Source organism: Manihot esculenta, chromosome 16 (genome assembly GCF_001659605.2).
Source record: "Manihot esculenta cultivar AM560-2 chromosome 16, M.esculenta_v8, whole genome shotgun sequence".
NCBI classification, from domain to species: domain Eukaryota; kingdom Viridiplantae; phylum Streptophyta; class Magnoliopsida; order Malpighiales; family Euphorbiaceae; genus Manihot; species Manihot esculenta.
In genome coordinates, this window is record NC_035176.2 from 31,122,257 (window position 1) to 31,137,695 (window position 15,439).

Consider the following 15,439-nt stretch of genomic DNA (forward strand, 5'->3'; position numbering starts at 1 on the left):
TCTCTAGGTTCAGGTTGTGCTGGACTTGTATGAGAAGGTGGGGGTGGATACATGTGATATGGTGGGTAAAAAGAAGGATAAGGCATATATGGCATATAAGGTGGATATGGGGTAAAGCTGGAGAAATCCGACGTACCTCCCATCGGATACCCCGGGCCCTGTGGAAAGGGTGGATAGCTAAACCCTGAGGCCTGTGCGCCTCCTTGGGACTCTCCCATACCTTCTTCAGACCTTCCTATACCCATACTTTCATCTCTGCTCTGACCAACATCCATAGCCTCTCTCTCTTCCTCTGATCTTCCTCCTCTGTCTATTCCTCTTCTGCTCTCGTCAGAAGACCTTCTAGGGTCTCGTGACGTTCCTTCCCTGCTTGACCTGTGAGATCTTGCCCTTGGCAATACAGGAGGACGAGCAGCTGTACCCTCACTTCCTAGTGGGACTCCAGTCAATCTCGCGGATCGACGAGTTCCTCGCATCTTCACTCTCTGGAACACAACACACATAACATAGCACATAAGCAACATATAGCACATGCATGAATCATGGCATTTCACACATCAGATAGACAGGACTGACATCCTATCCTAATGGACATGCTTTCCTATGGTGCTTGACCATCTATGACCTCTAGGAGCCCGACTCTCTCTCTATAGGTCCAACCATATGAACCTAGGGCTCTGATACCAATCTATAACAGCTCGGAAACCGAACTGCTACCGGCGCTAAGATCCAGATCGGCTTAAGGCCGCCGGGACCCGTAGCAAGCCTGCTGTGAACTCGAAGTACCTGTGAAAACCCATACATGATCATACATTTTCTGTAAACATTAAAACTTTTCTCTGTTCCAAGGCTTAACCTGTGCATACACTATCTCTGTACTGTAAAACCCCTACTAGAGCTCTCATCTTTGCTCTAGGCGGGTCCACTCATATACTGTTAAGCCTGGTTTTTCATATACAATAAAATCATTTTCATAACCGACCATGTATATACAAAAGGGATTACAACTCATAAGGTCAAGCATCATCTATACAACATACACTATCTTTGACAATTACATGTTCACACTAGCTATTACATAACTCTTCTCTTTATCTGTACCCTGCTGATCTCTCTGGACTCTGAACCTGCAAGACTGGGGTTAAGGGAGAGGGTGAGCTATACTAGCCCAGTGAGTAGTACATATAAAACATGTTAGAACACATGATCTCATGGAATGCATCACAACACAAGTAAAGCACATAATCTCAAACGGACTAATTCAAAATTCCCCCACATTGCCCAGCCCGCGAAGGAGCTCCTCAAGTCTTCATTCAGCACCCTATGGTACCGTATGCCCGGCCCTTTCAGGGCTCCTCAGGTCTTCATTTAGGGGGCTAATGAATCCAAGCTACGCCCGATCTGTACATGCACTGATTAATGCAACATCTTCGTGCTCACTAATGCAATACTATAAACATGGCATAAATGATGCATGAAACATGCTAACAATGTTTGAGTTCTCATCTTAAAAGATTTAGTTCAGTTTCACTCACCTCTGGCTGACTTTGTACTGACTCTGCAGGTTCTGAAGCAGTGCTCACTGCTGAACTCCTTGGTTCCTCTGGTCCGTTCCTACACAGGTGGACTGAAATGAGGGATCAAACTAACTCAAGAACATCTCTAAGAAACTCCCCAAAAACCCTCTAAAGCATCCTAGAACAAGCACATAAAACATGCAAAAGGAAGCTGGACAGGGCACTTTCGGCGGCCGAAACTCCCCTCCAGAGATGAAACTCATGCATGTTCGGCGGCACCTTCGGCAGCCGAAAGTTTCATCCAAAGACGAAACTCAACCTTCGGCAGCACTTTCGGCGGCCGAACCTTGCCTCCAGAGACGAAAGTCCACATGTTCGGGGGCAAGCTTTGGCAGCCGAAACTGCCTCCACAAGGGGTTCGGTGGCTGAACCTTCCTTCGGCGGCCGAACCTGGCTTTGCCCGTTGGGCAGAAACCTGCTCTGTTTCATGCAAACTTCACCCAAAACCTATCCAACATGCATAGTGTAACGACCCCAAAACGGACCGTCATCGGCGCTAGGAGTCAGGTCGGCTTAAGGCCGCCAGAACCCGTAGCAAGCCTGCTATACTCTCTGTGTACCTGTAAATCTCATACATGTTCATACATTTTCTGTGAAAAAAATAAAACTCTTTTCTGAACCAAGGCTTAACCTGTGCATGCACTATCTCTGTACTCTGTACTCTGTACCCCTGACTAGAGCTTGCTCTAGATGGGTTAACTCATACCTGTTAAGCCTTGGTTTTCACATACTCTGTACAACAGTTATATCAACAAACCATGTATACAAAGATTTACAACACAAACATAGCTAAGTCAAGCACGACTGTAACTGTATACACAACTCGTACATCTCTTTAGTATTACATGTCCATTCTAAGCTATTACAACTCTCGTTATTCTTTCTGTACTCTGCTGATCTCCCCTGTACATTGTACATTGAACCTACAAGACTGGGGTTAAGGGAGTGGGATGAGCTCTATAGCCCAGTGAGTAGAACAGTAAAACATATCATTAAAACATGACCTTATGGAATGCATCATAACACAGACAATCCACATCAAGGGTAAACCTGTCACCAAATAGTCCCAGTATCTCATACCAGGGCGTAGTCAAAGGCACCTGGATTTCCTGTCTCATATATGTATATGTGTATATAACACCTGTACTTACCATTGCAAGGGCGTAGTCAAAGGCTCCTGGACTTTACTATACCTGCCAGGGCGTAGTCAAAGGCTCCTGGACTTATCTCAGTGACTATTGAATCATTCAGCATTCACCCACATCACCAAATAACTATGCAATGCAACATATTCATGAATTCTAATGCAATCAACCTACTGCATACCCATGATGCATGACATATGCTAAAAACATTCCATTTCTCAATTAAAAGAATTCGTTTAGTTCCACTCACCTCTGGCTATCTGGACTGACTTTGCAGGCGCTGTACACTCTGGAGCAGTACTCACTGCTGCTCTCTCTAGTTCCTCTGGTCTGTGTAGGCACAGATAAACTCAAATGAGGGACCAAACTAGCTTATGAACAACTCTATTAAACTCCCCAAGAATCCCCTTCAACTCACTCAAACATCCATACAAAGCATGCAAAGGAAGGTTGGACAGAACACTTTCCGTGGCAGGTTCGGCGGTCGAAAGTCTTCTCCAGAGCCGAAACTCATGCACCTTCGGCGGCCGAATCTCAACTTTCGGCAGCCGAACCCTTTCGGGGGCAAGTTTCGGGGGCTGAAAGGCACTCTAGAGACGAAAGTCTCTAACCTTCGGCGGCCGAAACTCCCCTCCAGAGCCGAAAGTCCAAAAACTCGGGGGCAAGCTTGGGCAGCCGAAGCCACCTCCTCAGGGGTTCGGCGGCCGAACCTTTCTTCGGCGGCCGAAGCTGGGTTCATCAGCAAGGCAGAAACTTGCTCTGCCTCTCGCCAAAATGCACAAACCTCTCCCAATCTCAACTACCTCAAGTCCGCAACTTGCATACACCCAAGTATATGCTCAAAGGGGTCAGAAACTACCTACAACCCCAACAACACAACACATATAACACATAAACATGCTGTTATCAACCAAACACCCAAACCCTCACTTTTTACCCTATTCATGCAACTCTACCCAAAACCCTTTTAAAACCTTCAGAAAACATGAAAACAAGCTTAGGATCTTCACTTACCTCTTGAAACCAAGAAGATGAACGATCCCAACGTGGAGTTTTGGAGTAACTCTCTTTCAAACTCTTCAAACTTCACAACTTTGTATTTTTAGCTCAAAACCTTCAAAAAACCATAAAAATCAATCAACTCTTGGCATGATTTGATGAAAACATGAAGAAAACGTAAGAAGGACAGGGTTTCACCTCAGAAAGTGAAAGAAACGGCAATACTTATCCGTTCAACCGACTGAGGGCCTTTTATAGGTGGCTGGCCAGACCACCTTCGGCGGCCTATCGTGAAACCGAAAGCCATGCATGTTCGGCGGCCGAACCTCACCTTCGGCGGCCGAACCTGACTTTTCTGCCTTGGTTCTTTTCTTTCAATTTTTCGGTTCTTGTTAACTTAAAACATGAAAACATCCTACATTACTTTAAAAAAACATAACTCTTACCCTCTTAGAGCATTCTGACATCCTGGATTCCACCGGACGACAGGAATTCCGATGCCAGACTCTAGCCGGATATTACACATAGCAACTACTCCCAACTAGCATATACCATATAACATGCATATAGAGGTCTAAACCTATCCTAACACCTCTAACAAACACATCAAACAACACTTAACCATGCTGATACACCAAAATCCTCAAAAACCTCCCTTAACCTAAACATGCATAACTACCCATACAACTCCCATAAAACCTTCAAAATCAAGAAAGGAAGTTCAGGATCTTCACTTACCTCTTCCAAACAAGAGATTGAACGATCCCTACGTGGAGATATGGAGAAATCCTCTCTCAAACTCTCCAAGCTTCCAAACTTGCTCTTTTGCTCAAAAACTTCAAAACCACATGAAAATCCCTCAAAACCATGAAAGATTTGAGAAAACACATAAATCACTCAAGGAAGATCAAGTCTCACCTCAGCTCGTGCAAATGGAAAGAAAACCTTATCCATTTGACTGACCTAGGGCCTTTTATAGTTGGCTGGCCAGACCAACTACGGCGGCCGAATGAGAACCCGAATGCCATGCATGTTCGGCGGCCGAAAGTCACCTTCGGTGGCCGAACCTTGGCTTTTCTGCCTTGGTGCTTTTCTTGCAAAACCTTACTTCTTTAAACACTTTAACACATGAAAACGCTTTCAAAACATAGGAAAACATAATCCGTACCCTTTCAGAGGCTTCCGACATCAGAAATTCCACCGGACTACAGGACTTCTGACGCCAGACTCTAGCCGGGTATTACAATATGCCTTCGGGACAGTTGGGAGGTGTGTATTTAGTTTTTAAAGAGCAACAATGACCTACATAGTCATCTCATTTGGGTTGTCTGTAGTTGTTTTTTTAGTGGTGGGTTTAATTTGGTACTTGCTATGGTGAGGTTTTCTTTGGAATTATGTTTTTATTTGATATCTTCTTGTTATCTTATTTAATTTAGGATTTGCTTCAGTTATTAATGGTGGATTATAGAGTTCGGTAGAATAGACAAATCAATAGCTAGGTTAAAATGATCTCTCCATAACTATATGAGATTGCAACTATAGTATTTAGGTTGTTTATGGATTTATTTTAGTATATTCAAAATAAATTTTTTTCTGTTTGATTCAGTTGTTATTTTAAGACTTTTTTAATATTGTATAAGAATCATCAATTATAAAATTATAAATCTTTTTATTGCATTTTATCTTTATAATTTATCCGTTCATGTGTAGTGATTTCTTAACAATACTTTTTCGATTTCAATGTCTTTTTTTGGATGTTGTTGATTTGGTTGCTAATACTATGAAAATTGGGTTAGGTCATTTTATGGGTTGGGCCATGGTTGTTTGCTTTTAGGGTTGATTATATTAATTATTATCATAATTACTGAGCATTCGGTCGGTTCGGTTTAAAATTGAATCGAATCGAATAAATTGAAAATCGAAATTTTAGTATTTATAAAAACCGAATCGAACCGAACCGGTCTGATTCGGTTCGATTCGGTTCGGTTTGATCGGTTTCGATTTTTAATAATTTTTTTATATTTTACCCTTTATTTTTAATATTTTAAAATTTAATTAAAATATTTTAATTTTAATATGATTTAATTTTTTTATATTATTGAAAATAACATGTTATTATCACTAAATCGGTTCAGTTTGGTTTTTTTGATTTTTTTTTATCAAAACCGAACCGAATTGAAATAACCGAAAATTTTAAAATTAAAAATTGAATCAAATTAAAATAAATAAAAAACCGAACTGAATTTTCAAATTAATTCAGTTGGATCGATTTTTTGGGTCAGTCACGACTTCATATTTTCATCCAAATTTTGTGTTGTTTCAATGTTAATAAAGAAAATTATTATTTGAGAGTTGAAAGTAGCTTAGCTCGTCGAGGCTGTACGAGGCCTGGCCTCTCCAACATCAGTAGTCTTTTTATGGGCCGCCTGGCCAACTCACTATCATTTTGATCCTTAAGTCGGCCCGCGACCCCCACTATCTCGCTATATTATCCTGCCAAAACCCTAACCCTAAATTTTCCATTCGTTGCTGCATATAGTTGTTACCGCTTCGATCGAGCTTGAAGCTACAGTCCCCGCGCAGCAGCAGCAACTGAAGAAGACGCCATGGGTAAAGCTCGAGATACTCACTCGCAGTTCCTCTGATTGTGAGCGCTTATTTGTCGTTGAAGCTAACAATCTCTTTTTTGAACGGTGGATATTTGATTTGCAGGTAAGGTTCACGGATCTTTGGCTCGTGCTGGTAAGGTGAGAGGCCAAACACCTAAAGTTGCAAAGCAAGACAAGAAGAAGAGGCCACGAGGTCGTGCCTATAAGAGAATGCAATACAACCGCCGCTTTGTCACCGCAGGTAATGTCTTCTGTGCTCATCTTTATTCGTTTTAGATCTGAATATTTTCCCTTGCAAAACTTCGATTGAAGTTATAGACTTATTGATGTTTATTCTGAACTGTTACAAACTGGAAAATGGATTTTGTTTTTTTTTATGGATCTCTGTATGTCGTCATAACAGTTTTTTTTGTTATAAAACTAGTATTGGCAAACCATGGCGGTAACAGTTTGGATTCTGTTTAACGGTTCATAGAAATTAGAATTCTGAGTATAAAGCAACAATCTTTAGAATGATGATATCTTTTGGAAGCTTTATTTTGGTCTTCCGTTTGAATTGAGATGGGTATATTCACTATTTCTTACAAGGAGAAGTTGAACAAAGTTGCCAAATTTGAATAAAAGCTTCAACTGCGTTGAGTGTTTCTAGGATCTAAGTTTGGTTTCTTTCTTTATTGTATTACAGTTGTGGGATTTGGCAAGAAGAGAGGACCCAACTCATCTGAGAAGTAAAGTGGCCGGATGACAAGTTATTAAAGTTATTACTGATGTAGGTGAAGGCTGATGTTGGGTTTTTGGATGATTTTTCTTGTGTTTTTAAGTATTTGTGATATTCAGTCCCAAAACTATGCCGATCATATGCTCTTTTTTTGTTATAATTAGGATAATGTGATTTTGTTTCCAAGTTATATTTCATTTTGTCACAGCCTTGTTTCTTGTGGATACTTTCTTATCACCTCTAATTTCCGTGGATTAGCTTTCATAACTGTCAAAAGCTCGATTAATCTCACAAGTGTCCATGAGTGATCGGTAAATTTTTTTGCATCATCGCCATTTTTATCTATTGCCTTCTCTCCCCTAATGAAGTAAAAGAAGAATTTTATCACTTGCTCCAATGGAATTAACGCACCAGCTGTGGGAATGTAGGTGTGCTGTATTTGTTTGGTTTTTATTCTGTCAGCAACTTAAGGAGTTTTGAACGAGAAGATGAGGTAGTTGGCTTAAGTTGATTTGGCATTCTTCACTAATTGTGTGGTTCTCGGAAAACTAGACTAAAGGTTCTGTCTGGCAATGCTGGCAGTTTTAGTAGTGGTTAGATGTTTTAGGAGAGCGGATAACTGTTAGCTGTTCTAAATTCTTATCATAATCTACTTTTTCAATATATTAGATTTCTGACTTTGCTAAAATAGCAAACACATTTAGCAAACACTATTGCCGAGAGGTGGTGGATTGAAAACGTGGCTGGGATTAACCGCAATGGAATATAACTGGCATTTTTCAGTACTGTGTGAACAACACATCCCATAAAAGAAAATTGAGCCGCAATGTTATATTATTCTATAAAAATGTGTGAAGCCAGCCGTCTAAATCCATGGAGTCACAAGCTGGATGTTCCGGTGAAAGAAAATCATTTATAAGAAGATTAAACCAGCAGCATACGTGTGTCACCAAGAAGCTAGACCTGTGAAGAACCGGAAATGATGCATCAAATTTGAAATTGGATAGGTCGAATGGTTTTAATACAGGATTCTAATTGTAACCGTTTAACAGTGCTCGCTTACGTGCATCCTTCGTTGAACTATGACCAGAATCAGCTTGGAATAGTCTGGTTTTAAATGGAAACTGGTTTGATTTAATTTTTTTTCTCGTTAATTAGATTGGTTGACAAAGGTTCCATATAATTCTTTTACTAAATCTAAGCTTTATAAGTTTATGAATTCTAATATATAGAATGTTAATTTCATTTTAATTTTAAAAAATTTAAAATTCAAGATAAATTAGAATCAAAACCGAACGAATTGAAACAGTCTAGACTGTAATAATCTTTTAATCTACACTTGTTTCGAACTAAACTCAATTCAAACAATGAAGCTGAAGGAACAACCCACTTTGGATAAATAAATCATATCGGAAATCAGCCCGTGGACGGGTTTACAATAGGCAACGTGGGCTTTGTGCTACAAGCATGCACTTTACCAAGGAACTTGACTGTTGTGCTCCCATTCCACTGCCTCCTGCAATTGAAACTACATTGTTATTAGAACCTTCAGTTTAAAATTAAAATATTAATTGCACTTAAATTTAATTTTATATTAAAATAATTTGAAGAAAATCTATTGTAAGTTCCTTTGATTTTTTTATTTCGTAAAAGAAAAACACATTTTAATCTACTTGCATCATACCTTTTTTTGACTTTGGGCGTCCAAGTGAATTAGATATTATAAGAAATGATAAAAATACAAATACTTTAATTTTTTAATTAATAATAAATAATTGTCGTCAATGTGATATAAAAATAATGTTTGCTATCAAACAATAAATATATAAAAGAGAGAAGAAATAACAGTGCATGTTCCTCCCCTCCTTTGGTTGATGTTGTCTTTTCTTTAATTTTGTGGATTACTTCAATTTAAAGTATTGTGTTGTTCTATTGGAGGGATTTGCACTCTGGGTCCTGTTTGAATGGAGTTTGGAGGTTTGTGTCAATGGACTGCAATTTGCATGTGTGATAGTGGTAGCAGCTACAATGATAATTTTATCAGACTGACTGTCGGCCTCTATGTTTTTCCACAGATTTTTCTTAAAGTGCCTATGAGTTTGACTCCATCATCCCATCGATCCTTTCTCGGAGTTTTTCATCTACTTGTCCTCTATTTTTGGTGCCTTATGCCTTGTGCTAATGGTTCTTTGCTGATTGAGGTGGCGAAACTTGCTGATTGCAGTGGCAATGTCGTGGTTGGTACTGGTTGGGTGTCGATTGCTTCTGCATTGTTTGGTGGTTGCGTTGGTCCATCAATTTCGCTCTGTGCTTTGTCTTGGGTTGCGCTTTCTTCCTCTTTTGTGCCGGATATAGCTACGTATTTTGATAGAAGCAAATAGATTGTAAAAAATTTATGGGCTTGTCATTTGGATCCTATTCTGTATGTGTATATATTCAGTTTGGACTATCAAATTTTTTTTTTTTATGCAAGTAAAAAAAAAGACTAATATATTTTAAAGATAGAAAAGAAATTAAACATAAAAAATATGATAGCTGTTGTAAATAATATATTTTTAATATTAAGAAAGAAAACTATTACATGTTAAGTTTTACTTGAAATAAAGTGAAATTTAACGAAATAATAAAATAAGATACAACATTTTTTTGTGATTTCTTTTATCTCCATATGATCAAAATAATAATAAAGACATTTATTTAGAATTATTTTCTACATTTTGGACGTCATTAACTAAAATCTCTCTTTTTCATCACAGGAAAAAAAAACTAAAATCTGGGGAAAATTTTCAATTATTTTCTTTTAAACAAAAATGGAGGCCTAGACGATGACGTTTTAAAGTCAGATAGTAGCAGAAGTATATGGGACCCAGGCATCAACAACCAGCTAAGTGTATGCCACGTGGAAATAATACGACGTCAACGGCGTGAAGGAAAGGGAAAGCGGCTTCCCTCTCCGTCGTTGATCATACAACACGCTTAAGAAAAGCCGGGACAAAACCTGCCCCCTTTCTCCTTCCCCTTCCCCTTCCCCTTCCCCCTCCCCCTCCCTCCTCGATCTCTGCTCTAATAAAAAACTCTTATTAGTCAATTAGATTTCTACTGAAAATCCGTATAACCAATTTCAGAGGTCTGTGCTTTTGATGATAATCTCTCTCTCTCTCTCTCGGTTATCTTAAAATTGGGGAATTTAGTCTCTTAATGGCCCCAAATTATTAATTATAATTTTTTTCGCTTGATCGGTATCGATTTTTGGAATCCGGTTTTGTTCGATCTAATATCGTTGATTCTGTTTGTGACTCAGAAAATCGCAGCAGCGTTTTAAATTTCGGGTAGGAGTAAACCATGTTTAACCGGCTGTTTGGAAAACCTAAGCAGGAAACGAGTGCTCTAGCTACGTTAGACAAACTAAATGAGGTATGTTCACAATTGAATTTTTCTATTTTACATATTTTCATTTCATAATCTTCAATTTTGGTTTTTTGGTACTTGGGGGAGGGGGTTTATTGATTATGAGGTGACTTGAGAAAATTGATCTTATGGATTCTTGGATTCCCAGCAAATCCTTGGCAGTTTGAGACGATGTTCATTATTAACAAATTTTCAACTTCATATGTTGATATTTAAATCCTTTATTTTTGAAACCATCATGTACAGCCTACAGTGTCATACTGCTATGGTCTTCCTAACAACAATGACTAGCATTCATGGGTACAACATCACATAGCAGTTGATATAAAACAATTATTTCGTATATTTGTTTTTTATAGGATGTATGATATTGATGTTGACCCTTTTTCTTATTGACTCCGATTTCCTATTTTGCTGTCGCGTTTTTGTTCTAACAAAGGTGTAAATTCTTTTGCATTGAATAGACACTTGAAATGCTAGAGAAAAAGGAGAAGGTACTTGTTAAAAAGGCTGCTGCTGAAGTTGAAAAGGCCAGAGAATTCACCCGGACAAGGAACAAAAAGGGTATGATTTTGCTGTATTCAATTTTTTTTAATTTAGTTTTGCTCTGTTGGAAATCAATAATAGGATGTTGCGAGTCTCATCATGGACAGTCTTTCTTTGCAATATTCTGATTTTGGAAAAAAGTTCCTTCCAGTGTCCTTTATATCACAGTTGAAACTCCAACAATGATAATAGTTGCTTGGAAAAAAAAAAGAGTAACAAAATATATCTAGCCACAAGTTAATGTAGGCTGTGATAGCAAGGCGCAGGGAGAAAATTCCCTTTTTAAAATCCATCTTGATGGGGCCATGTTTAATAGGCTATCTGGATGTTATAAATTCCATTGATGCTCGGGCAAAACTGAAACCAGCTATGGAGAGGATTTTCTTATGGCAAATACAGGTCGTTTTGACCCTTCACTCTCTTCAAAGTATGTTTGTTGAATAACAGTTATTAAAGGCTCAAAGCATACAAAGACGCAAAGGGATCTTTAGGCCTAAGAGCAAGGCACAAGGCACAAGGTGTAGGCGTGTGCTTGAATGAAGTGAGGCCCAAAAAATTAAATTAATAAAATACCAATTTTGATAACCAAGGAAAAAGAGGGCATAAATAACATCTAAATATTTATTTTCTTTAGATATATATGGTATATAATCAAGAGATATATTACTTCACAAAAATATAATAAATGACTCGCATAGCATTGTCAGTGATATATAAAAACTTAAAAGGATAAGTTCAAATAAAATAGAGAAAAAGGAGTATGAAAGGCAGTTAAGATGAGAGATAATGAGAGAATATTGAAAAAATGTATGATGATGGAGAATAAAAGCAACTAGTTGTCACTAGTGATGCTAACTTTGAAACTTCTTAGTCATCATTGTTGGGTTGTATTAGCAAATTTCAAGTCAAAGTTTTAGTTTTTCTTTTTGTCCTTCAATGGAAGTACTTGCCAAAGGTGAAATAAAGGTGCGTCTTATTAGAGACTTGTGCTTGGAACAAGGCATACACCTAGGCATTTAAGCATTTAAGGCATTAGGTTAGAGCTTGGTGAGCCTTGAGCCTGAGTTGTGCCTTTAATAGCTAGGTTGGTTAATGATACTTGGACATGGGAATTAACCCTTTAAATTAGTGAGGAAAATTTTTTTAAATGCTTTTGAACATGGCCAAACTCAATTCCACCATCCATTATTTGATATCCACCAGAGTCCATGTAACATATATGATAACTTTATCATCGGGGTAAAATATGATAACTCAAAATTTCATGAAGATGTGAAGTACTATAATATAATTTAGGTTGCTTACTGGTTGGTGTTGACTGATACAATTGTTGTGCAGCGGCTATTCAATGTTTGAAGAGGAAGAGGCTTTATGAACAGCAAATAGAGCAGCTTGGAAATTTCCAACTGCGAATTCATGATCAGGTGAGATTTTGTATGAAAATTGCTATCGTTTCAAATTGTCATAATTGATTTGTAGTTTATTGCTAATATCAAACTCTTGTGCCGTGAATCTCAATGTCAAAGATGATAATGTTAGAAGGTGCAAAAGCCACTACAGAAACTGTAGATGCATTGAGAACTGGGGCATCTGCAATGAAGGCAATGCAGAAGGCAACGTATGTCCAATTTATTACATTCCTTGTCTGACTAGAATTTTTATATTCTTGATTCACATCTCATTTAGGTGTAATATATTCTTTTCTTTGTTGCTGTTCTTAAGTTTTTTTTTTTAACTTGGCAATTTATGGATGTCATTTCTTATTGCCATGTTGCTTTCTGAAGTGTTATTGGCCTGGGAACAACATCTGTGATTGCTCACTTTTCTTCACTTTATTAAAGGGGTGGATTTGTAAAATATATGTGAAACATGGGCTCTGGGTTTGTCCCAGTTTTAGTAGTAGTGTAATTAGTTTACTCAGTGTGTTAAAATGGTTGATATTTTTACAGAAATATTGATGATGTGGACAAGACAATGGATGAGATCAACGAACAGACAGAAAATATGAAACAGATACAGGAGGCACTGTCCACTCCCATTGGTGCTGCAGCTGATTTTGATGAGGTTAGTTTTATATTTAACCATTTTAAATTTCTTTTGAGTTGAGCACTTGTTGCAAGAAGATTTGCATCAAGTTGTGCATAAATACATTGGGGAAGCATTTATTGTTTGATCTTTCAGGATGAATTGGAGGCGGAACTTGAAGAATTAGAAGGTGCTGAATTGGAAGAACAACTCCTTCAGCCTGCAACCACAGCTCCAGCAGCTCCAGTGCAGGTTCCGGCAGGAAGGCAACCAGCCCGCCCAGTTGCTCAAAAGCGCACAGCTGAGGAAGATGAACTTGCCGCCTTACAGGCTGAGATGGCACTTTGAGCAGGTTTTCATTTGTTTTGTTATAGACTTGGTAGTTTGTGATTCACTGATCTTCGTTCTTATTAATTCATTTGAAAGCTTAATTTGGTGAGCCCATTACCTTAAAAAAATGATAGTATGCTGGATTTACCTACTGACTCGGATTTCTCAATGTTGTCTCTTATACTTGCTTTACGCATCAAAGTTGATATACGTTTGTTGGATGATTGCAGATATTTTTTACCAGAATGTTGAAGAGCTTATTTAAAGATTGGTGAATAGGAATTTATGCTGCTTTACGCATCATACGTGCATTTAGTGGCTTGAGCAGAATGTATATAAAGATGGCTAAAGAAACTGTCTTGATTATGTAACCTGTGTTCTGAGAGTTTATTCAGTTATTTCTCCGTCTGTCCGCGCTCTCAATGCGAACAACTTTTTTTTTCTTGCAAGTTTAAACTTTCATCATGTCACCTTGTTATCCTTGCATTGTCTATTAGGCAATAGTACAGAGCAAGGAAATGTACGTAATATGATAGTCTTTGTGGACGAATAACATTAGCCATTACTTGGAATATTTATTTCTGTTGTATGCATTTACTGTTTGGCATGCTGGAGTAGTTTTCTAAGCGGTGTATGGGAAAATTATATTTGGGAAGTCTGTGAAGCAGGATGTTTTTATCCCCTGGAGCAACTTGTTATTTGGTATGAAAATGATTTCTTGGATGATGTAACCAGTTCCTGTTGATTTACACTTTGTTTGGGATGGAGTAAAGTGAGGTTTTTAAGATTTAGTTTTATAAGATAAGGTATTTTATATTTTTCAAATTTTAATAAAATAAATTATTTGAGTAGAAAATAAAAAATTTTAAAGTATTTGAATGTTCTCAAGGAAAAATCTTCTTAATTCGCCCAATTGGAGGGGTTGAAATAACCTTATTTTAGAATCCTTACTCTCTTTCAAACACAAAATTTAAATTTTTTTTAGATCTTAAAAAATCTCGTCTCAAATATAGTGTTATAGTGTTAGGGTATGTAATACTGTACAGTATTGTTGTTGGTCTTGTACTTTGTTAATTTTGGACGAGGGAAAAGCCTCATTAGCTCAAGATGGTCTCCCTTTGTGCGAGGCGACAAGCTAAATTATGATGGAACCCCTAGATCACCTGGTGCAATTTTTTCAAATTTTTTTCAATTCATTTTTTTTTTTCTGGAATTTGCATCAAATGGTAACTGAATAAGAACGAAAATAGAGAGAGGAAGAGGAAGAGGAAGAAAATAAATAGAGAAAAGGACATGGAGAGAGAGAGAGGAAGAGGAAGAAAATAAATAGAGAAAAGGACATGGAGAGGGAAGTTCACGGTCGGAAGGAGATATCTATCATTGTTTGTTCTGGATTTCATTTCGATTTTATTTTTATTACTTTGTTTTTAATTTTATTTTAGAGTCTCTCTAGAGCTCGTAGAGAGGTGTTTATTAAATCAATGGCGTAGGTTATTCCTACTTCCTGCATGAATATCTTTTTTATTTTTATTTTTATTTTAAATAAGTTGCAAAAAATGCTTAATAAGTATTGGTGAGGCGGTCAACGTGAGGGTAAAAGGGCATTAATTGGCTTAGGATGTGTAGTAGCAAGAGAAAGGTTTATATGGAATTTAGAGACTTTAGGAGTTTCAATCTGGTTTTACTTGGCAAACAACCATGGAGATTCTTAACACTCTTTATTATAGAGTGTTCAAATCTAAGTACTTCTTTAATGGTGACTTATTCTCTGCCAATGTTAGCAATACTGCTAGTTTTGTTTGGAGGAGTGTTATGGCTTTTAGAGATTTGCTTAGGCATGACACTAGATGGAGAATTGGCAATGTGTGTAGAAGGTGTTAGTTGCTACGGATCCTTGATAACCGAAGGAGAATTCCTTTTATGCGGATGATGGGACAGTTTTTATTGACCCACATGAAAATTTGTGATCTTTAGAAGATAATGGAAGGAAATGGAATACTGCTCTTCTCTTGGATTTGTTTTCTATTAGGGATATCCGAGCAATCATTATTATTTTCATTAGTCTTAACTCTAGGGAAGACT

General features: G+C 37.7%; 2 protein-coding genes across 3 annotated transcripts; both read left to right on the forward strand.

The window, feature by feature from the left end:
- Nucleotides 1-6,172: 6,172 nt before the first annotated feature.
- Nucleotides 6,173-7,272, forward strand: LOC122722056 (40S ribosomal protein S30). The gene is made up of 3 exons (XM_043951649.1): nt 6,173-6,331; nt 6,434-6,571; nt 7,016-7,272. The coding sequence occupies exons 1-3, from the start codon at nt 6,328-6,330 to the stop codon at nt 7,060-7,062; spliced, it is 189 nt and encodes a 62-aa protein (XP_043807584.1). The 5' UTR covers nt 6,173-6,327; the 3' UTR covers nt 7,063-7,272.
- A 2,743-nt stretch (nt 7,273-10,015) lies between these two features.
- On the forward strand, nt 10,016-13,931 carry LOC110602810 (vacuolar protein sorting-associated protein 32 homolog 2). 2 transcript variants are annotated; one of them, XM_021740373.2, is made up of 8 exons: nt 10,016-10,175; nt 10,350-10,462; nt 10,921-11,020; nt 12,341-12,426; nt 12,529-12,620; nt 12,952-13,066; nt 13,184-13,406; nt 13,588-13,931. In XM_021740373.2, the coding sequence occupies exons 2-7, from the start codon at nt 10,391-10,393 to the stop codon at nt 13,373-13,375; spliced, it is 657 nt and encodes a 218-aa protein (XP_021596065.1). In that variant the 5' UTR covers nt 10,016-10,175; nt 10,350-10,390; the 3' UTR covers nt 13,376-13,406; nt 13,588-13,931. The 2 variants fall into 2 exon arrangements, with proteins under 2 accessions (XP_021596065.1, XP_021596064.1); XM_021740372.2 differs by having other exon boundaries at nt 13,184-13,379.
- Nucleotides 13,932-15,439: the final 1,508 nt, after the last annotated feature.